Raw genomic sequence first — 23733 nt, 5'->3', positions numbered from 1 at the left:
CACATAGTCCCTAGAGAAAGGTGTCTTAATGACACGAGGCACAGCCAACCTTTACAAGGATAAGGGCAGGCAGCATAGAGTCCCAGTCATGAAGGATCTCAGAGAACATAAGAACATAAACTCCATGAAAAGTACAGTTAAGCATCTCTCAAGCTACAGTAAAGAATGAGTTTAAAAGCTTGTAAATGTAGGACCAAAAATCACTGTAAGAAAGATGAGATTTGAGTGTCAAAGGAGAAAAAGAAAGAAAATTATAGTGATTCGGTGTGTTGATCTCTCATCGCTAATTGACATCATCTAAATTAAAATATAATTTAAAAGTACATAATTACTTTATGTTTAATTGGTTTCATAATTTGAACTAATTTTGGAAGGCTCTGTTAGGAAATTACATCTCTTATGAAGAGACATTTATTTCAAGTTTAACAATTTTTTTTTCTGTATGATTCAGTGTTTTTCTTCTGCTGAAAGTAAGATTTAATACAATTAAATAGGATTTGAGTATAATTAAACATAATTCTTTAAATAGCATGATGCCACTTGGTATAAACACAAACAAATGGGAACATAGTAAAAACACAAAAATAAACCCATACAAACACAGTTAGCTAAATGTTTTGTCATAGCTTCAAAGGAAATTTCCTAGGCAAAAAATTGGCTTCAACAAAGGCTAGTAGAGCAACTGGGTATCATGTGGGAAAAGGAGCTTAGGGGCCCAGGAAGGGTCACAGAACGTAGAAGATTCAGAAGCCTGAAGAGACAGCTGATGGACTGGGTGAGCATTTGTTGAAGGAGGGCAGATTCCTCCCTGGAGTTGCTGCCTGCAGGTTGTTAGGGAACTCCTTTCTATAGTGTTGGTGAGGATGGGAGTCAGCACAGGCATTTCCGAGGGAATGACTACATGGTGCATTAATCCACTTCGAGGTGTGTATCCAAAAGCATTGGCATCAATCAATATGTCAAAGAGATTTCAATGTAGTTGATGGGGGCTGGGTAAGGAACACACAGCATATAAGACACAAAAAAATACTCTCCAGTCATAATGGAGAAAACAATATGGAAATATTGTTTTAATTTAATTTTATTTTTTTACATATTACTTGAATTCCTTATTGAGAGAAGTGGCATGTTCTTGCTTTTATTGCTACCTTTCCTTTTTAACTGAAGAGAGAACTTTTATAATAGCCCTTGGAAGCAGGAATGTGTATAAATCGACTCTTTTTAATCCTACAGTGAAATTTTGGTTACCAATTTCTTCTTAATTTTAATAAATATATTTTCTGAATTATTTACAGAAAGGAGAGGATGACTAAAGCTCCTATCATGTGTCAGGGAAGGTGCCCAGTGGGGCTATTACCCCAAATTCATGACTTAGGTCCAAGGGACTAGTTAAACTAGGTTTGTTCAGCTGTGGAGGGGGCAGAAGCAATGCTCTGTAAGGAAGGAAGGGAGACTCAGCCACCCAGGCGGTAGACCACCAGAGGGCTGTGCAATATGGGTTTTCTGTAGCTAGTTCCTCTGAACTGAATCATTCTTCTTAGAGGGAAGAGGGATAGTTCCCGACACTCATGAATGTAAAGGAACCTGAAAGGCTCAGAAGCTCAAAAACGTACAAGACTCACAAGGCCCCTCCTGCAAAACTATCAACTGGGGCTCCCTGCGACCTTTCCTGAGACCTCACCCACGCTGGGATGGGTTTCTTCGTAAAGCAGCTGCTTTTAGTCACATATGATCCTGTAAGACACCTCAACAAACCCCACCGATTTACAAGCTAGACTGGGCAGGACGGTTTCTTTGATCAATTTCTCTTCCCAGGAAAAGTCACATAACTGAGGGAAATATACAGGAAACACGAGCCTCTGGTGTAGGAAGCTCTTTGTGACTGTGGCAGTTGCAGAACTGGCCATGCTTGGCTCTGACTGAGCACAGCCAAGGACAGTGAGCTGCCCTACTCTGTAGCATCACACTGGGCAGATTTCCACTCTAGAGGGGGGGAAAAAAAGCTCACTTTCTGTGCCGTCTAAAAGACAGAAAAATGGCCATGAAATTTGAGCAGAGTTTTAACTTCAACACTGACAAGTGAAGAAATCTGAGTGTCCTGTGTGAAACTTGAAACTTTTTTGAGTGTCCTGTTCCTTGCAGCCCAGGTTTTCCATTTTATACAGTCACAATTTGTTTTGTTTCCTCTTTACACATGTAAAGGGATTTCTCTTCTCTGGTATGCACATTTTATATGGTGATGATGAAATGACTTTTCTGTTATAACCCTGCTTTATTCCATTAAATTTCATTGTTTAAAGTTATGGTCTCATAAGGCTAGGATTTTATAACTCTTTTAGAAAATAGCTTTATATGTAATCTCTCCCACAGTCTCTCAAACCAGTGACTATGAATTTGGGTAAAATGAATTCTCTCTCTCTCTCTCTCTCTCTCTCTCTCTCTCTCTCTCTCTCTCTCTCTCTCTCTCTCCCTCTATTTGATTTATTTTATTTTATATCCCAGTCATAGTTTCCCCTCCTCTCCTCTAGTCCCTCCTCCCCACCCCTCTTCTGTCCTCGCCCCCCAATCTACTGTTCCTCCATGCCTGTTCAGGAAAGGGCAGGCCCCCATGGACATCGACAAAACATGGCATAGCAAGTTGCAATAAGAAGAAGCACATGCCCCTGTGTTAAAGCTGGGCAAGGGAACCCAGTATGAGGAGTAGGGTCCCCAAAACCAGTCAACGAGGCAGAGACAGCCCCTGCTCCCACTGTTAGGAGTCCCTCAAAAAGACCAGGCTACACAACTGTCACATATATGCAGAGGGCCTAGGTCAATCCCAAGCAGGCTCCCTGGTTGTCAGAACATGAACTCTTTTAAGAGGTATATAGTTAAATTTTGGAAGGAGAGAATTTATTCCTAGTAAAAATCCTTTCCAGGTTTTGTGAACCACAGGTCCTCAGTTAATGGTGTCATGGTGACCAGTCTTAAACATAGTGGACCTCCTGTGCCCCACGCACCTAGGGCCTCGTCAGCGAAACTCAATAGCTACGGTATTTACTGTACTGGGAGTGAAGCAGGGAGGGCCAAGTGGGGGCCCTTTGATATATTTGGATTCAGTTAATATCCTAAGAAAGCAAGGGAAGAAAATTGACCCTGGGAATATAGAGATCTGTTTTTAATGTTTTCTTTTTCTGTTTTTGTGTTTTGTTTTAGTTTTTTGAGTTACATGGTAAGGCTGGGAGGGCAGATGAGCTGAAGACAAAGTTCTTAGGAGGTTATTCCATGGGCAGGCAAGCTGGCAAATCTACCTAGGAGAGAAGAAGCAGAGCTGCAGGAATCCTGCTCTCCCTTGCCTAGCTTCTTAACCTTGGTCCTCTCTGGACTTCCACGGCCCTTAAAATTCCAGAGTCACACTTGATTCATAGGAAAAGAAACCCAAGCACCGTCTTGGATTTCCACAGGTTGGGATGATGGGGACTAGTTAGCTGTCTTCTGCCCAGCGTTATTGGAACATTGGACTGTCTTCCTGCAGTGCCCTTCCACACTCAACCCCTTTATTACCAAGTGTGGGCCTATTGATTGTGTAAAACCCAACTGGTTTCAGGGGGAACATTTTCCCTGTCACTGTGGTGTTCTTGCTCTGCTCATGTGGTACCCTCCTGTTTACCACATGGTGTTGTCTTATTGGTTTGATCACCTTTGTCCCCATGACCAGATTTCCTGTGCTCGAAAGAAGGAAGTCATCATATCAACTTGACTTTGCATTCCCAGGGCTACCACCTGCTAGGTCTCAAACCCAGGACAAATGACTAACTGAGGTGCTTATTTAATATATCAAAGCAGACCTGGCTGCCAGGCTCTCCCAGCATCCCCTCAGTCCCTACCTGTTACAGAGTATGGCTGGCATACCCCACTCCCTACCCTAAACTTCTCCAGCCCAGGAGCTGGGTTGCCCTTCCCTATATATGCAGCCATTTTGGTTACCTGCCCCCCTTTTTTAAATCTACCCTTTACCATCTTTGCCTCTTGGTCAGTGGCTCCTCTATCCTTCCCACTCTCCTCACATGGCCTGGCTCAGGGTGATGCTCACTCTGGACTCTCCCAGATGTCCCTGTCTCTGACTATGCTCTCCCTCATATCTACAATAAACCCTCTCCTCCTCCACCATACCTAGGACCAGTCATGTCCTTCCTTTTTTGTTTCTTGTTTTCATTCATCACTGAGTGGCACTCAGGGAGTTCTGCTGGATAAATGAATGGATGGATGGATAGATGGATGTGACATTTCTCACAAAGGTCTAACTTTTTTTCTATACCAAGACAATGGGCTACTTAGAATGCCAATGACATTTTGAAGTAGACAAATTTCTAGCACTATGTGGAAGTGCAAAGGATCAAGAATGGCCAAAAGCATACTGACAGGGGGCAGATGAAGGCTTCTTGAAGGCTGCTTGATCTGATGCTTTGTTATAGTAACATGGTAACAGACATTGCTGTGCTGGACTAAGGAAAGACAAACAACAGAGCCCACAGTTGCTCCTCACTCATCTGGTCACTTCATTTCTAACCAAGATACCCCATCAGTTTGGGAAGGCAAAATAAATCTTTAACAAAGGATAGCATTTCTAATAATGTTTTCAACAAATGATGCTGGCAAAACAGATAAATTTGTGGGGAATAAAAACCTTTAACCCCACCTCACACCACATAGGAAAACCTCAAGACGCCTAATAGATCAATAATGTGAGAGCTCAAGTTATAAGTATTTGAAAAGAAACATTGGGTAATATATGTATGCCCTATAAAAAAAAATCACATTTCCTAGACACAACTATTTTTTAAAGCAGCTTAAGACTGGTGGTATGGCTAAGTGGTAAGGCATTCACCTAACATTCATTAGCCCTAAATGTGATCCCCAGTACCACAAGACCTAACATAAATACATTAAAAATTGGACTTTATACCACTTTAAAAAACATTCTTAGAAATGAGGCTGACAAGACAGCTCAGTGTGTAAAGAGACTGCTACAGAGCCTAGTGACCTGAGTTTAATCCCTGGGACCCACATGACAGCTCCAGGAGAGAACTGACCGCCATACATGACCATGGTGCATGTGTCCTACCATCCATCCCTCTCTCTCTCTCTCTCGCTCAATCTCTCTCTCTCTCTCTCTCTCTCTCTCTCTCTCTCTCTCTCTCTCTCTCTCTCTCACACACACACACACACACACACACACACACACACACACACAGAGCAAAGCATGCTCTGGTGGGAAATAATCTCTGCATGTATCCAAGAAAAGGCCTGGTTTCAGAATATACATCACACAACAACTCCTTCTCAGTAATTAAAACACAAATAACCCAATAGGAAAATGGCACAGATTTGGGAAGACAATGTACTGAAAGAAGTATGTGAATGGCCAGAAGTACATGAAAAAGTGCTCAGCATTGCTGTACATCAGAGAAAATAAAATTAAAACAGCAAGTGGATACAGCTACATTCACAATAGATTGGGTAGATTTAAAAGGTTGGAATCACCAAGAACAGATGAGCCAGCAGAAAAAGTAGACCACTGTAAGTTTCTGGAGGAATGTAAAACGTACAACTATTCTGTAAACCGAACAGAGGGGTGCCTCAGAAAATTAAACACATACATATCCTGTAACACAGACATGCCGGCTTTAGATGTTTACTCCACACATATGAGAATATGCACATAAAAAGATGGAAGGCACCACACAGGTTGCTGAGAGAGAACTGTCATTAATGTCCAACTCAGTTGGAGGCCCTGTGTGTAAGGATACCAACTAGACAGGCAAGATATGCCCATGGGTGCCCTAGTTCCAGGCCTATTATGGGGTAATGGACCACTTTCTGATAGGATTTGATATCTGCTCTGTAGAAGGGAATTCACAACTGGTTACTATAAGCCTGGTCAAAAGCCTGTCCCTAATGCAGAATCCATCTCCAATTGATAACTCCTGCCAAAGGCATTTTCTCCAATGGAGCCTCACTGGGTATACAAACCACACTTAAGGACAGAATTCATGCCCAGCAGTATTCATAAAGTATTCATAGCCAACAAAAAAAATGATCTCAATGATATTTTTGGAGGTTTTTTTTTTTTTTTTTGCTTTGCTTTTTGTTTCACAATGCTTTGTCTGGGCATTTTTCCTTTACCTTACAGATCTTTCACTTATACATTTTGTTTACGGCTTTTCTGTGTGTGCGAATACGTGTGTTTCAGCATCTAGATGTGTGTCTTATGCTTTTTCTGTGGCTCTTTTCTTTTTGTTTGTTTGTTTTGTTCTGTTCTGGTTTGTTTTTATCTTACTTTATTATTATTGTTATTTTGATGCCAGAGAGAGAGAGAGAGAGAGAGAGAGAGAGAGAGAGAGAGAGAGAGAAATGGTGTGGATTTGGGTGGGTAGAGAAGTAGGAAGGACCTGGGAGGAGTTGAGGTAGGGTAAACCATAATCAGAATATACTGTATTAAAAACAACAACAACAAAAACCTATTTCCAGTTAAAAAGGAAGCCCATGGCTGAGGAGGACATAGGTTCTAGTGAGGAAACTACTGCTGCTGTTTTGCTAAATGTACCAAGTGTGCCTGTCAAATTGCCTTCTAAATAACTATGTGAACCCCCATAGAACAGCACTGCCAGCGTTAGCTAGGGAAGTCAGCTTCAGCCGGGGAAGCTTCCCTATGCAGTGGTCCGTGATGACTGCAGAGATTCGGAACTGGTCAGAGTACAGAGCACAAAGGGCCTTGAGTGTTCAGCTACACAGGGAACATTTCTATTGTTTCCAAGGCTCAGAGAACTTTAGGAAAGAATGCACAGAAAGTGTAAGAGCCAGAGGAAGGCAGGGAGTGGTGTGGTACTGACTTCCAGGCAAATGGGATGACTGTTGAACTCTTGAACTCACAGCAGCTTCAATTACTCGTGAGAGCTCACGTATGAATGGGCCTGTCAACATCTTGTCACAGAATGGGGAGGCCTCGAGGGACCCCACATCTCCCTGAGGATTTATACACAGATGATGTTTGAGGAGGGAGACTTCTATTCCCCTGTCATACAGCCACAGATAAGACACATATGCTCCTGTAAACAAACTCCTGCCCACACTCTCGTAAACAACCTTGATGGCCCTTATTGGGTCACACACACAGAGCCATGGGAATAGAAGAGGAGCTACTTGGGAAGTGGAAAGGAATTAGTGGGAGTTTGGAGGACAAGAGATGGTAATGGGGTGAATATGATCAAATTATATTATATACCTGTATAAAAATGTCATATAAAACTCATTATTGCATATAATCAATACATGTTAACAAAAAAATGTAAAGAGAAAAGACCTATTTAGAATGCTGATAGCAGCTGTGTAATGGCCCCAGAATGGAATCATATTGAAGGTCCATCAATAGGCAAATGGACAGATAAGTTGCAATATACAATACAATAAAATTCTGTTCATAAAGGTGAAGATTTGTGTGACAATTTATGGAGTAAGTGAAGCCAGTGTCACTCAGAATTCATGAACCTCTTCGTGTGAGGTTCCAGAGGAGGTGAGTAGAACCCACTGTAGGAAAGTGCAGCAGTGTTCCTCAGGGTGCGGGCTGATCAGGAGAAACACAAGGCATGACTTGGAAACACCTATAGTTTTCTAAGCCTGGGAGTCATTCCCATCAAATGACTATATTTCCCACTTATATTTATACATGTGATAGCTATGCTTTTTATTGTATATAATTCTTTCTTTAATCTAAAATGATCTTATAACTAACCATAACTTCTATAACTGTATTATAAAAGATATACTGACATAAGTACTGGTGTGTGTGTGTGTGTGTGTGTGTGTGTGTGTGTGTGTGTGTGTGTACCTACTCCGACAATGGTAAGTACTTAGATTTACTTTTCATAATAATCATTACATTACCACAGGAAATTATTAGCTTGTGTCTTAGTAACTGAGGACTTTCATTTGGCCCTAGTTCCTCACTAACCATGTGTGAAATTACTTCAAGAGGATCAAGAGAGAAACTGAGTTCCAGCTCTCCAGTGTCTTCTTTATCATCACTGCATCCCTACTGTGTGCTATATTGCTGGTTTGTATAGAGCTGTGGTTCTCAACCTTCCTAATGTTGCAACCTGTTAACACAGTTCCTCATGTAGTGGTGACCCCCCCATCATGAAATTATTTTGTTGTTGCTTCATAACTGTAATTTTGCTGCTGTTATGAATTATAATGTAAATATCTGATATGCAGGATATGCATATGACTTCCAAAGGGGTCACAATCTACAGGTTAAGAATCACTGATATAAAGCAGGTCATTAAAAATACTCAAATGAAAGGAGTAGATGCAAGAGGGAAAAATACAGAGGAAGAAGCCAAAGAAGGAGGCAGAAAGGGAAGGAGATAAGAAGAAAACAGAGAGGGCACAAAGTGCCTGTCCTAAGGGACCCCTAGGCTGTGCTGCATTGCAGCTGTCTGTCCTAGAGATGCTGGTCCCAGGAGATGAGAACAGCTCTGTCTGCACAGCTTGGAGGGAGTGCTAAAAAGCAAGCACCCGTGCTTCAGAAATAGTCTGTGTGATTACAAAATAGATGCTGTGTTGAAACTCATTCCAGGAAGCAATTCAGGGAAAGCAGACATTTAGATTGACTATGATTATCACATTGGAGAAATAGCTTGTAATAAATGTCTGTTTTTCTCCAAAAATATGGGACAAACAGGCATAAGAAATGTAACCTCGATAATTGAGAAGCCAAGCTGTTTGCCCACAGATGGAAACTTCATTACATTGCTGACTTTTACCACAAGAAAAAAATGATGTCTGAACAGTTCACTGTCCCCCATTGCCCCCACCTGAAGGGGAAGGAGTCACTCAGCTGGGAAGGGTGACAGGAATTATATCTTTATGCCCAGGGAGGTCATGTGCTATGGACAGAGGACAGGATGGGGATGTATCCTGGGGCAGTATAGCATCCTGTCTGCAACAGTGGGGTCAGGCAGCCAGAAGTCCAACTCCAGTGCTGTGACCTTGGATAAGGTCAGTTGGCTTCCTGATACCTCATCCTGTCCATTGGTTATTTAAGGAACAGACATGTTTTCTCACAAGTGGTTATGCAGATATTTCTATTAGATAAATTTCTACTTTCCCACTGGCTTCTGATAGATTTGTCAGTTGTCAAAAACATCAATAAACAGAAGTAAAAATCTCTGTTGACGAGAGAGACCCATGGTATGTTTCATTGGGAGTGGGTTTGTCCTGACCTTCCCGAATCACTCAATTTCCCTGGTCATTCTGGATCCACAGGTGCCTTTTGCCTTTAGGAAAACCTTGACTTCAGCTTTCATTCTATTTTAGGACCTCACCATGTTGGACTGTCGTAGCATTCTTCATCAACGCAACCAGTAGATTCTCTAAAAGTTGTCTCACGGTTGTGCCTATCTGTAGGGTTTCAGAGACTATTAGTGAGCCTGAGTCTCCAGCCATTTTCAAATGAGGAATGCCTTTCCTGTTATTTATGTGCATCAAGTGTGGAGGTAGATGATAGCAATGGAAATGTAAGCCGATAATTTCAAAGGCATAGAACTCTGGATAGGGTCTCAACTTTTTCCAGCAGCCTTTATCTAGCAATGCCAAGAGACTGGGAATTTGCAAATGAGTGATGAGAACATGATTCTTACAACCTATCAATGGAGGCTTTAACTCCCCCTTCTCAGAGGTGGCATGGACTCATATCCCTGTACACTCTCTGATAACCTGGTAGTAATTTCCTCCACAACCACTGGAAACACTGACCAGCAATTATATAAGTGGGGCACAAACATGGAGAAAATTTTCATTTTTTCTTAATCATGCTTTTTGGTAAATGAAGTTGTTTAAGACATAACACCTATATGAGAAGATGTGACAGAGCTCTGTGGAAGGTGGATAGTGACCATGGGATTTCTCTGTTGCTGTCCCTCCCTGACAAAGGGGCCTTTGTCTGCTTTATAGACCAAAGGGAAATTTGGATATTTCCTTGTATAAATCTAAAAGTTTCAAACCTAAAGATTCAAATTTCAAATACAAAAATGTCAGAGACTATACTGTGGCTGGTTGTATGACTAGAGAATAGATTTTATACATTTAGCTCTGACTTTAGGGTTCGTTTGGAATGAATCGGGTGTGAAATCCTTAATTTGAGCAAATCTTAAAATGTTATCTGAATATGTGTAATTGATGTTTATTGCATGAAAATGTTTGCTCAACATGAAACCATCATTCAAGATGGGGAAGGAAACAATTGAAATAAAGGAAGAAAGAAAACACAATGCAAAACATCATCCCCTGTGGAGTTGCTTGGCAACATAGCAAAGTAGTGATGATGTAACTATGTTTTTTCATCCACAGATGGGAAAATCTCCTATAAATGGAGAGAAAAGTGGGGAGAAAGATGGACCGAGTGAGAAGAGTGGTATTTCCAGTTGCTCTCTGACTGTGGTCAGGGGGCTTGGGGGTCAGAAGCAGCAACGCCGTTGTCTCAAAGGTACGAGGAACCCGAGACCTGCCTGCAGCATGGTCAGTTTGATTTACTAGCTATAGTTCAGATTTTTTTTTTTTAAATAGCACTAAAGACTACATAGAACATCGATTGGTGGAAAAAGTTCAATCTTGAGTTAATTCCCTAAAGGCATAGTCAGAGCAAGGCATTAATGGGGATTAATGATAGCCTCGTGGCTTGATATCAGCAAAAGACCGTGGTTAAAAATAAATGTGCACACCCCAAGGGAAGCTGGGAAGTCCAGGCTGACAAAGGTGTGAAGCACTAGGATTCAAAATATGTAACTTTATTGATGTTTGTTTCTTCTTTTTCATCTTCCCAAATTTCCCATTAATGTTAGCTTTTGTTTTTTTTATAGTTACCAAATCAAAATAGAGCATCCTGGGATCAAAGGACTATAAATGTTGAGACCCCATGGGATGAATGTTAGTTGGGCAACCTATGTTTTCCAACTTGCTAAGTAAGCAGGTCCCAGAGGAGCACATTTCAAGCCCCTCTCCCATTACACTTTCCTCCACAGCACTTGGTAACCAGCAATTTGCATTAGATCCACCATGGGTAAAGACTTCCTGTGAATAACGGCATGGTTTTTTTTTTTTTTTTAAATATGGCACTTGTCATCCACTCCCTCTTGACACTTATTTGTTCTGTCTAGGCCCAGAGATGCGTGTAGTTAAATTCAAGAGGTTTCAGCATACAGTCCTGATGGAAATAAGCATACAATCCTATGCTTACTTCCATCAGAAAATTTTCTGTGTTACATTGGACTTTTCTGTTCATTTGTCTGTCTTTTCTATGAGATTATAAGCTCTACAAGGGTAGAAACTATGTTTGGTTCACCATCAAACCCCATGCCCAGATATTTGTTGAATGAATAAGTGAAGATTGAGGTTTTGCTAGCATCAGTCATCATCACCACCATCCCCACCCTCGTCACCACGTCACTCTTGTCATAAACACTGCCATCAGCATATCTATACCACTATAACTCTCATCCTCATAATTATCCTTCCTACCACCATCACCACTACCATAAGCACTGCCTCTACCACATCCCCATCATTATCACCATCATCACCACCATCATATCACTACCATGACCACCACTACATCATCATCACCACCTCTACCACCACCATCACCACCATTCCCACCCTCTGCAAACCATCCTCATCATTATTGTTGCTATTACCCGAAGCACTATCACTATCATTATCACCATCATCACCACCATTGTTACCCTCACCACACTCTCATCATTTCTGTCACTATTTCCACGATCATTACCATCATCACCACTATCACTACCACCATAATCACCAACACCACTGTCAATCATCATTATTGATCACTGCCACTATAACCATCACCATTGCTACCATACCACCAATACTATTGCTGTCTCCATCACTGTTACCACAGTTGGCATCTAATCCTCTTGGTGACCTCTTTCCCAGGGACACAGAGCCTCTTGCTACTCAGATCTTACACCTTTCTTCACTTATTCCCCTCTTGAAATCCACTTATTCTTAGGGACTTGTTCTTTTCTAGGTAACAGCCATACAATTTGATACAGTAATTGTTCTATTGGCACCAATGTGCTGGCAGAGATGCTCTGAAGCAATATGTTTTGAAAGAAAGGACAGTGCCTAGTTCCAGCTCAGCCACTTATTTCCCATATGACCTTGAATGAATGGCACCACTTCCAAAGGCTTCTGCTTTCTCATCTCCAAGACCCTGGGGAGTCTTCTAGACCCCATGAGCTGATTTTGATATAGATTTTCCATAGACAAAGAAAATGTTCATGTAGGCAGGGCATTTAGGGCTTGAACAGTGACTAAGCAGGCAGGTATCTGCAGTAAGAGGAGGTCACTGCAGCTGCTGCTGCATCCCCTGGGGAAGGTGCCAGAGCTAATCAGTCATGGGCTAGAAGCAGGCTTGACAGGTAAACACCCAGCAGTAATGACAGGCTATTGTCGCAGTGGTCCCCTTGTCCCAGAACTGCTCTGTTCTTTCAACATGTTTTTATTTTTGAGGTGCTCAGAGCTCATGCCCCCTTGGGTCTCAGAGCCCATGCTCCCTGGGGTCTCAGAGCTGAGGCCCCCTGCAGTTTCAGAGCCCATGCCCATTGTAGTGGGTATCTGAGCCACATCCTTTGGGGACTCAGAGACCACACCCAGATGCTTCACTGCAGCTGAAGACTTTCTAATGTTAGGTGAATGAAATACATTTTCAGATGGCACAACTCACCCTTAACTTTTCCTGGTATACCTCCCAGCAGTTCTCATGAAGGGTGCTGTCACATCAGAAATGAGGCCATTTAAAGGGAAGAAGTGTAACTCAGAACAAATAACTTTGTCTAGTTTCCTGTTTCTTCCCCCTTTCTCTCTTAAATGAACCTATAATACAATATTAGTAAAATGTTGCATTCTGCATTTAGGTAATTCTAAATAAAACATCATCCATATGAGATTATAACATCTCAGGCCCAATTCTCAGACAGTAGGATTATAGGAGTACACCTATAGGGGACAGGATGAGGATGCATCCTGGGGCAGTATAGCATCCTGTTTGCAACAGTGGGATCCCAACAGTTGGGAAAGGCCAACAACTCCAGGCTTCCAGATGGACATTCACTATTTCCACTTTCTCATCAAAGGGAAACAATAGCAACCAAACATAACAAGAGGAGATACTGGATACATAAAAGAAAAAAAAAAAACAAGAAAATGGTCCCACGGAGAGTAAAGAAGATTTCCTTGCTAACAGTGGGAATTGCAGGTATTTGACTGAACAGACAACTCTGAGTTGAGAGAGGAAAGAAGTACATCCTTGAGTTAAGTGCTCTTCCCTGCTTCACATGGTTAACAGTAGAACCAGAGCCACAGTCCATCTCTTGACACAGCCACAGCCCTTATTGTGCAAAGTGACCCCCACTGTCTTCATCAAAGGATGGAAAGCAAGGTTGAATGAGGCCTTCTATGCAGGCAAGAAGAAGGTATTACTTCCCATTCTATCGGTAGGAAAACTGAGCACAGAAAGGATTAATGAAGCAGTCCTTGTTAGGGTGATTTGCACCCACAAGGGACATTTGGTAATATCTGGAGACATTCTTGACTGCCACAACTGGTGTGTTATGGGAAGGTGCTCCTGAAATTCCTGAGTAGATGCTACAGGATGCTGCTGGAAGGCCTATCACACACAACACCAGTACAGCAGATATCCTGTACCACAAAGATTTTTGTCTGGAAGTTGTACACAGAGAAGCCAAAGTCATATTACTGTCATCTGAAAGTTTGTCATGGTCTGTGTTCTTTTATCCTCACACATAGCCAGTTTCCTGCAATCTCCTTGCCAACTTCACGTGCCATGACTGCAGGAAGCCAGTTTGTCTTTGGGTCCCAGTCATGTGCTCCTGTGCCATCTCTCTGCTTGTTCTACTTTCTTCAGGTGCCTGGCCAGAGCCTGGCTTCTCCTACCAATGGCTTCCAGGAGCAGTTGCTTTCAGGAAGGTTCTGCCTGCAGTGATTCTCATTGTGTAAGAACTGGAATCTGTGCATGGTTTGTGTGGTCCTCCAGAAGGGTTTGCAGGTCACATGCATCTCTATTCTAGCACACCTGTCCAGTGGCAGGGCTGAGGTGCATTTGAAAGGGACCAGGAAAATGCCCCTGCATCAGGCTCTGTCTATCTGGGGCTTGGGTCCAGCTGGGGAGAACAACATGGCCACCTACCTGTGAAGTCTGATTTTGGCTGGACCAACCCAGCCTCAAGCCTGTTCTTTCCATATTTTCCAAATGCATCTTTTCACATTTGAAGGTAAATCTTTAACTGGGAAATTAGAAGGTCAGTTTTGGAGGCTTAGCATTTCAGCTTTAAAAATCACTATAGCCAAAAAGGTTTTGAAAAGACTCACAGAGCTATTCTGAGGATTAAAAGAGATAGCAGAGGTGAACAGGTTTTTCCAACTATTGAGCTTTCTGTACTGTGAACAGTGGTGTGAGGGAACCAAGGGGAAGTGGAGAGATCACTACAAATTGCTCAGAGCAGTCCTCTGCCCTTTAACACCCAAGGTCACCCGCTTCAGAAACTTAACCAAACCCTCACCACACTATTCTCTGTGCATATTTCTCTCTCTGGTTCCAGGCTGTGTAACTATGATGTGCATTTGCCAAATGTGAACTTAAGATAGAGGCTCTTTAGACCTAATGAAATTTTGAGGCAATTTGAGTTGGTGTCATGTGTCTCATTCAGTACCTAACACCTTCCACCTGACCAGCTGCAGCCACAGACAGTCTGAGTTAGATTGTCTCTTTTTGCTTTACTTCTGCACTGCTTTGCATGGGCCTGTGATCTCCATATTTGGTGGAAGTGCACACAGTGGGTGCATAAGGTCAGGTTGAAGACCATGCTGTTTTAAAATGCTTAAGAGGGAAACAACTCATATCCCATCACTCCTACATATCGATTCTCTCTTCACTGCAACCTGTCATGGTTGCTTCTAAGTAGGGAAAAAAAAGAAAGAAGAGAAATTTCTCTTCTAAGTAGGAAACATAATGAACAGGTGCAGGTCCAATAAGCATTATACAAGGATGCTCTGTGGAAATTCCCAAAGGCTTTAGGATGAATCCTCTTTCATCAGGCAATACAAATAACATCAGAAAATAAAACTTGCTATTTATTTTATGTATTTAAATACACATGTTCATTATTTGGGGGTGAGGGGTTGAGCACCCCTCCCCCAGACTTCATCCATGTTAAGTAGACATTCTTAGCTCTTACCACCGAGCTGTGCCTCTAGCCCCAAGCTGTCTTTAGATGTTAGATTCTGCTTTCATTTTGTAAGATCTAGTGTGTCTTAAATTTACATGTAACTCAGTTCTTAATAAAATAAAAATCACTATTTTTAGCACCTAGTCAGAACATACACATTATATCTTCCCTGGCCTAGTAATTATGTGTCAACAAAATTGATTTTGTTTGGCTGGAAAGATGCACAAACCAAAATCAAAGCTAAAATTCTTCCCAGGAAAATATTTTAGAAGATGTAAGGGCATTGGTAAGATGATGATGTTCTCCATTGAGTCTTCCTATGTAATAAAAGTGGCCTACTGTAACTGAGGAATGCTGTGCTCCTAGACCAGGTGTGGTGCTCATTTATGCACAAAGGTTGTCTGGGTGCTATTGTCATGGTACAGTTTAGGACCATGCAGAGTCATTTAGTTAACTTCCTACCCTGGTCCTATCCTTCTTATCCACAGCCTTCTAGCTCCTCTTCAGCTATTGCACTGGGGATCTCTGCATTCTTAAAGATGTTTTGGGATCCCCTACAGTGACTAGTGTGAAAAGTAGAATGCATCTAGATGTGAACTTGGCAGACCTGGGTTCTGGCAGAAGCTTTATCACTGACAAGCTTTCACCATCCTGTTTTCTTGCTTGTGAAATGACATAAGTGATGAATGTCCACTCACTTATCTTAGAAGATTTCTGGGGAGAATCAACACCCACTTCAAGAGAGGTAAAGCCCTGTGGTGCAGTACCATTGCATAGAAACTAGGATTATATAAAGTATTTATTTCTTTTATAAAAGGTTTATTTTATTTTTAATTATGTGTATGTATATGTGTTGGGAATGTTGTGAGTACAGGTGCTCTTAGGGACCAGGAGAGGGGATCATATGCCCTGGAGCTCAAGTTACAACTGCTTGTAAGCTGCCTGATGTTGGTAATCGGAACTGAACTTGGGTCCTCTACGCATACTCTATACTGAGCCATCTCTCTAGGCCCAGCTATGTATTTCCTAACTGTTTCTACAGGTATAAACATGAAAAAAATCATGTCTTATGTAGATGTCTGTATTCTTTGATGTTTGATTGATTGATCATTTGATTATAGCAATTCACATTTTTTTGTCATGGTAATTTCTTAGTCTCTAGGTGAGATTCTTAGCTGCTTAGGAACTGGCAAGATGGCTCAGTGGGTAAAGGCACCTGGGACCAAGGCTGGCAACCTGAATTCAATCTCCTAGACCCACAGGGTGGAAGGGAAGAACTGACCTCCACAAACTCTCCTCAGGTCTACATATGTGCCATGGTACACATGCATGAACACACACATATATGCATAATACACACATAAAATAAATACATAAAATAGGATAAAAAAGAATAAGTGCTCAGTTGTCCATAGAAGTACATTATTTTGTGTGAAACAAAAACCAGGTACAGCTCTGAGTGGAAATTTTCATTTTGTAGCATATGAAAAAGTGAGAGGATTCAAGACCAACCAGGCACCATGAACCTGAACCTAACAGACAGAAGTCTGGAAAACTAAACCATTGTTGATGTCAACGTCTCTTTATGAACTGACTCATATTCTGATGCCAGTGGCCCTCACACTAGATCTGGTCACCATCATCATCATCACTACCTCTTACCATTGCAGACCCAACACGGCTGACTTTGATGGGGTTCCCTCGGCCAGAAAGGTCCATCTGGGCTTTGTCCATCACATACAAGCAAGCATCCAGGATGCCATCTTCAAACTATTGGGGAGAAAACAGCGAGAAACTATTTAATCTCCACTCTGCAAAACAAGATAAACTGTGTGCAAAAATCAAATGCAGCCACAATCTACTGCTTAGATATATGGAGTGACCTGTAGCATGAACTATTAAAGTGAAGGAAAGGATGTGTCCTGTTTTTACATTTCAGTAAAATAAAAGAGAATAGAAAAGGAAGCCAGAAATATGAGCAGAACCATTAGAGAGCCAACATACTCAAGACCCACACACTGACTCAAGACTCTTTAGGACACTGTACAAGTTCATTAAGATCCTTCCAACAGATGGATGCATTGCCCAGAGTACAATGATTTCCCAAAGTCACTTAGGGCCTCAAAAACAACTGGACTTCCTATTTTCTCTTATTTTATTATTATTGTTATTTATTTTTTTAGATGCCTGTTTGTTTTCTAATGAGGGAGTACAAGAAAGGATGTGGATTTGGGTGGGTGAGGAGGTGGGGAGTCTCTGGGAAGAACTGGGGGAGGGGAATCATAATGAGAATACATTGTATAAAAAAATCTGTTCTCAATTTAAAAAATAAAAGAAAGCTGGGCAGTGGTGCTGCACATCTTTAATCCCAGCAGAGGCAGAGGCAGGGGGAATCTCTGAGTTCAAGACCAGCTTGATCTACAGAATGAATTCCAGGACAGCCAGGGCTACACAGAGAAACCCTCTCTCTATCAAAAAACCAAAAAATAAAAAAAGAAAAGAAAATTTTTAAAAGAAATGGATGTCAGAAGCGTCATAGGAAGGTAGTCAGGTCCTTTTGGCTTGCATGTAAAACAGGAGGAGACCTCATGAAGTGGAAGTCCATGAAGAACCCCCCTTCTTTGAGACAAGGCACTTTCTAGAGCCTGAAAGGGCAGGCGTCTTAGAGAAGGCCGATTGTAACAGCTCATGGGGAAGCCTGGGAGCTAGTTTAATTTTCTTGGAAAGAAACAGTTTTCACAGGTGCTTCTAGAGTTTTCTTAAAACAGAATAAAGGCCAAATTAAAAAGAAATGACAGCATGAGGATATTTTAGCTATACTGTACTATATAATACAGGAGAAGATTTTCTTCCCATATACAAACAATGGATATTATTCACCCAAGTATTAGGACAGAAACTATAATCTTAATGGCTAATTGCCATGTAATTGCTTATTAAATCTAGCTGGAATACTGAATGTGGCATATCCTAGAGATCTGGAATATATGGTATAATATGTAATTTTGGTATACAAATAACTACTTTTTTTTAAAAAAATGATTTATTTATTATGTATACAGTGTTCTGTTTGCATGTATGACTGCAGGCCAGAAGAGGGCACCAGATCTCATCACAGATGGCTGTGAGCCACCATGTGGTTGCTGGGAATTGAACTCCGGACCTCTGGAAGAACAGTCAGTGCTCTTAACCTCTGAGCCATCTCTCCAGCCCCAAATAACTACTTTTATGGTTATATAAATAGCTCATTGTTTTGGGTCTTACTAAACAGTATATCTCAGTTGTATTAGCCACTACACAGCATTAATGACACCATCAGAGAAATCATTGTTTCCCTGCATTACTGCAAACAACTGATATGGCCTGTTATTTTGTCAGAATGACCTAAGTTGATAGCCTTGTTGTATAACGACACAGAGCCCGTGATCAGGGATGCTTACTCAAGGTCATGCTGGCCAGGTATAACATGGCTGTGCTGGGTGTCTTTCTAATTCTCTTTGATTCCCTTTTGGTGGCATTTCCCATTACAGTATCACATTAGGATCATAGATGGCCTCACATTTGGTATAGTTCGGAAGTGGTTTGGCTCTTCAGAGGAGTGGTGTTGAGTCGATAGAGCCTTTAGGCCTGAGGCTAATGCAAGGTACTGAGTTCACAGGAGCACTGACGGCCTTGGGAAGGGAGTAATGCAGCCTCAGGGAGCGAATTACTTCTCTCAGAGCTGCTGCTATCCAGCAAGGCTAGCCTATGCACTTGACCTGTAGCACACATGGTTAGTTCCCCTTTTCTTTCTCTTAATGGTGTGAAGGGGATCTTTGCAGAGGTTGACCATATGGAACTACCCAATCTGGGACTTTCAACTGAAAATCTCATTGTTTCATCAAAATAATGAGATAAATAAATCCCTTTCTTTTATTAAGAACCCAGCCTCAGTTTTTCTGTTGTAGTAACAGAAAACAAAGACGGCACTTAAAAGATGGGCACTCAAGGCAAAGATAACAGACAATAAATAATAAAGGTTGTGTGCCACTTAGGAAGAGGTAGGATGGTGACTAGAGGGCCAGACATGGATTAAAACAAGTCAAGTAACCACAGAATATATCTTAACAGGACATCAGAGATGCAGATGGGCAAGCCCGAATACAGGATGCAGTTCTTAGGGGCCAGAGTGAAGCTAAACTGTGGATGGGGATAAGATAATGATGGGATCGATGGTCAGACTGTTTGAGGACACAGGGAGATTCCATATGGGCATGAGGAGCCAGGACAGTATCATGGAACCTGGTAAGACCCGATACCAAAAAATCTCTCCCTGGACACTCAGAGAAACAATGTCCAGTTCCAGGCATTTCTGCCAGAATCCTCTGAGAGGCAAGACACCCATCCTTTTCCTGTTGATAATCAACTAACATGTTTAGATCACAGGACATTTATGTATCTGTGGAGACAGGGTAAAGCTTCACTTTAAACCAGTGTCAAAAATACTAAGTTGTAACAGTTTGAATTACTGAATCTCTTAAGGGGTTACTGTTATCTACTTTTGCCCCTAAATATTAACTTGAGGTTACTGATGGAACTTGATGCAACTGATGGAAACATCTCTACATACTTTCTGGGAAAAAAAAGACATGCTTTAACAAAACTGGAAGATTAAGGAACTTTCCTTAATAACTATTGTTAATGGACTCACATTTTAAAATATACACATGACTTTTCTTTCTTTTTAATTTCTTTTATTACATTTTTGCTTATTTAGTGGTGTGTGTGTATGTGTGTGTGTATGTGTGTGTGTGTGTGTGAGAGAGAGAGAGAGAGAGAGAGAGAGAGAGAGAGAGAGAGAGAGAGAGAGAGAGAGAGAGAGAGAGAGAGAATATGAGAATATGCTGGGGTGATCATATAAGATTCAGGGAAAATTTTGCTATGTCAGTTCTCTCCTTCTACCATGTGGGGTGCTATACTAACTAGGCTCAGGCTGTTAACTCTTTTGCTGACTTTTTGGACCCTACTCCTCTTACTTGCCCAGCCTTAATACAAGGGGAGGTGTTTAGTCTTGCTGCAACTTGATATGCCATGTTTTGTTGATATCCATGGGAGGCCTGCACTTTCTGAACAGAAATGGAGAAATAATAGATGGGGGTGGGCAGAAGGGAGGTGGGGAGAGGGGATGGGGGGGAGAGGAGGGAGGCGAAACTGCAGTCAGGATGTAAAATAAATAAACTAATTAAAAAATTTTGATGGCGAATGTCTTTAGTCACTGAGACATATCACTGACCCCTAATATATTAAAAAGTATATTTAAATTATTATATTAATATCACACGTTATTAATATTATATATTAATATTATATTTAACTTATTATTAATTATTATATTTAAAAGACTAAAAATGTCTTCATTAGCAAAGAAAAATTTTCAGCCCACTTCAGGTTGAAATAATGAGACTTCATGGTTTCTAGGATGTCAAAGAGTATCTCAGTGACCGCCATGTTATCCGTAGGCGCCCTGGTCTCAGGGACATTTGCAATAAGAGGAAGGACCGGTGGCTCCAGCTGATAAATTATGCAGTTTTCTCTCTAGATCTCCGCTCCCATGCACTCTGTCTTGGAGTCTCAGATCCTGAAAAGCAGGAAATTGTGCTTTTCTAATATCGACTCATGGCACCCGGCAGTAATAAATGTGACAAAAAATATTAAGGAAAAATGTCCTTGACAATGACAAATTTTAAGTGGCTCACCTGGCCATAGCTCCAGCTTCTACTCTTGATATCACTGAAGTCCCCATAAAATATCACTCCGATGTCATTCAGGACGTACTCTTCTCTCTCTTTCTCATCGTCCAGATACACAGCATCCTCTGCATTAGGATGAAAGCACAGTTACTTTTAACCAACCACTCTGTTTCCAAACACTTGCAAGTTCATGCCATTGCTAGGCTGACATTCCATCTACTCAGAGAAAAGATCTTTTGTTCCTCAAAGCATAGCTCATTTCCCAATATTTTTAGCCACAGTGAACATAATCAGCACCAAAGATCAGTCTGTAAGTGAGGACATTTGCCAGCAAAATGCTGACAAACTCCACCTCTGGATGTCTTGAAGCACAATTAAATTGATATGTCTCATTAAACATTCTATGATGCGGGTGCTTCATGGATTCACAATCAGATTCTGTGGTGCTCAAGCAAACTTGCAACACAGATCAAAAAGTCATTTCCAACCTACTGAAGTTAAAAGTAGCTCAACTGGAAATGATGTTTGAAATAAATCTGGGACATGTTGGGATATGGAAGCATCATTTGGTTCTTCATTGTGACCCATTGGTTTGAAGGAGGGGCCAGACTATTGGTTCTCTCATGATGAAAAGTCCTTGTGAATGCATTGGTAGGTGTGTGAGCCCAATAAACCTGCCCAATTAGCTCCAGCCATTGCAAGGCCTTTCTGGTGGCTCTACTCTCAAGAAGGCCTTGCTCCCACCTACCTAGCCATCTGTTTGGTAATCTTCCCGGGCCCAGAAAGGCATCCTCCACACAGGCAGGGTCACACAGGAGTAGATGACCTTGGGTAAATTTGCATTAACTGAAATAGGGTCAATATTGGCTCTGATTGAGGGTAATGTTTATTATGTCTTTCTGGTCATCTCTCATTGGTATTAGCCTTTAGAGTTATGTCCTCTTTATTCTCTGGTTCATTAAAAGAAATCTCTCTATTTCATGTAGTATTGCTCAACTTTGGTTGAACATTACAATCACCTGGAGAGGTTTACCAATGAAATTCTCAAAGGAAAAATAAGTAAATAAATAAGTTCCTTATTTAATGTGAAGATTTGGATTTTAAATGTGCTCCAAAGGCCCATGCATTCCCAACTTGGTCTGTGGCCTGTAGCAATATCAGGAGATCATGGAGTTTTTATGAATCGGGGCCTCATGGAAGAAAGTGAGGTCACAGAGAGAGTACATTTGAATGGGGTTTGGGACCCTAGTCCCTTCCTCTCTCTGTTTCACTTTCCAGCCACCATAGACAGGTTCTTCATCAGGCACTTTTGCCACAATGTTCTGCCTCATCATAGCCCAAAGACAATGGTCCAAGTGACCACAGACTAAAACATTTCAACCCATAAGCCAATAATAAAACTTGTTTCCTTTAAATGGATTTGTCTTGGGTATTTTGTCACTGCAACAGCAAACTGAGTAGCATGCCCACGCTGAACTCTGCATCCATTAACTCTGAACCTCCAGGGTGGGATAAGATGCAGACATCAGGGTCTTGTTTTGCATCTTAGCTACCCCCTACCCTGCCCCATGATTCTCATCACAGTCAAAGCCATACCTGCTCCCTCACTCCTCAAAGAATGGCTGAACAATAAGCAGCAGACGTATCCTTGGTAGGCTGAGGAAACTATCAGTCTGTCATCGTGTCTCAGAGAGTCAGAATCTGCAGGGCACCTAAAGGGATCCTTAGGGGAATAACAAGCAGCTTGGGGTCTGACAGGCTCTGCTGGGTCTGGTCAGCTTAGACTCCATCCTGCTCTCTCCTGTGGTTTTCACCAAAACCTTTGGGAATTCCTTCATGAAGTTACCAGCAATTTCTTGTAGCTTTTCTTCCTAGTCTTTGCCTCTTTCTTCCCATTTGCAAGGATTCATGCAAACACACACACACACACACACACACACACACACACACACACACACACAGAGCTATACATATACATACATTATCACATGCTCACAGAGAAAGAAGGAGAGAGAGAGAGCAAGAGAGCGCAAAAGAGTTTGTGTGGTGTGGGGGACACCTTTCATGTTATTGGGGTCCAAATCCTCAGGATGGTGTGTGTGTAGATTCCATGCAAATAGGACACCACTTAAAATAAAGGACTTGACAATGAAGTCCTTTATTTTAAATTGATTTTGCTACCCTGCAGAGGAGCCCTGGAAATGATCACCTGTGGGTGCTGAGGCATGACTGTCTATTTCAATGTCTAATAAACTGCACAAACTTAAGTCTCACAATTATCCAATCAAGATAATAAACATATATGTCACTGTCACAGCATCCTCACATTTGTCTGTGATTGCTTTCTCACCATACTGTCCCCCTGTATCTTGTGGTCCTACTACCCTTAGCAACCCACTGGTTCTATAGATATGCACTATTATACTCAGTTCCAGGTGATGATACATCTTTATCTAAATCAAAACAACATTTTTAAAAAGCACAAAGGAAATGTATTATATATTTTATTTACTTGTAAATATAAAACTTTTTTATTTTAGATACTGCAAACTTTAAAGCATGTGACAAACAAGGGAAGTACTACAAATTTACAAATGTTGGCAAAATTTCCCTATATGTAAAACATTCTGGGCCAGGAGGTGGTGACGCATGCCTTTAATCCCAGCACTTCGGAGGCAGAGCCAGGTGGATCT

The 23733-nt window shown here is 41.5% G+C and overlaps 1 protein-coding gene across 1 annotated transcript in view; it reads right to left on the bottom strand.

Moving 5' to 3' along the window:
• The window catches only part of F13a1 (coagulation factor XIII A chain), a 166804-nt gene that overhangs the window by 82232 nt on the left and 60839 nt on the right, over positions 1–23733 (bottom strand). The window contains exons 5-6 of the mRNA XM_059262307.1: positions 21047–21165; positions 16974–17081 (exon numbers count right to left, since the gene is read on the bottom strand). Coding sequence (XP_059118290.1) covers positions 16974–17081; positions 21047–21165 — 227 coding nt within the window. The remainder of the gene's footprint in view (positions 1–16973; positions 17082–21046; positions 21166–23733) is intronic.

The sequence above is a fragment of the Peromyscus eremicus genome, chromosome 5 (genome assembly GCF_949786415.1).
Source record: "Peromyscus eremicus chromosome 5, PerEre_H2_v1, whole genome shotgun sequence".
NCBI lineage: Eukaryota > Metazoa > Chordata > Mammalia > Rodentia > Cricetidae > Peromyscus > Peromyscus eremicus.
This window is presented reverse-complemented; position numbering and strand designations above follow the sequence as displayed.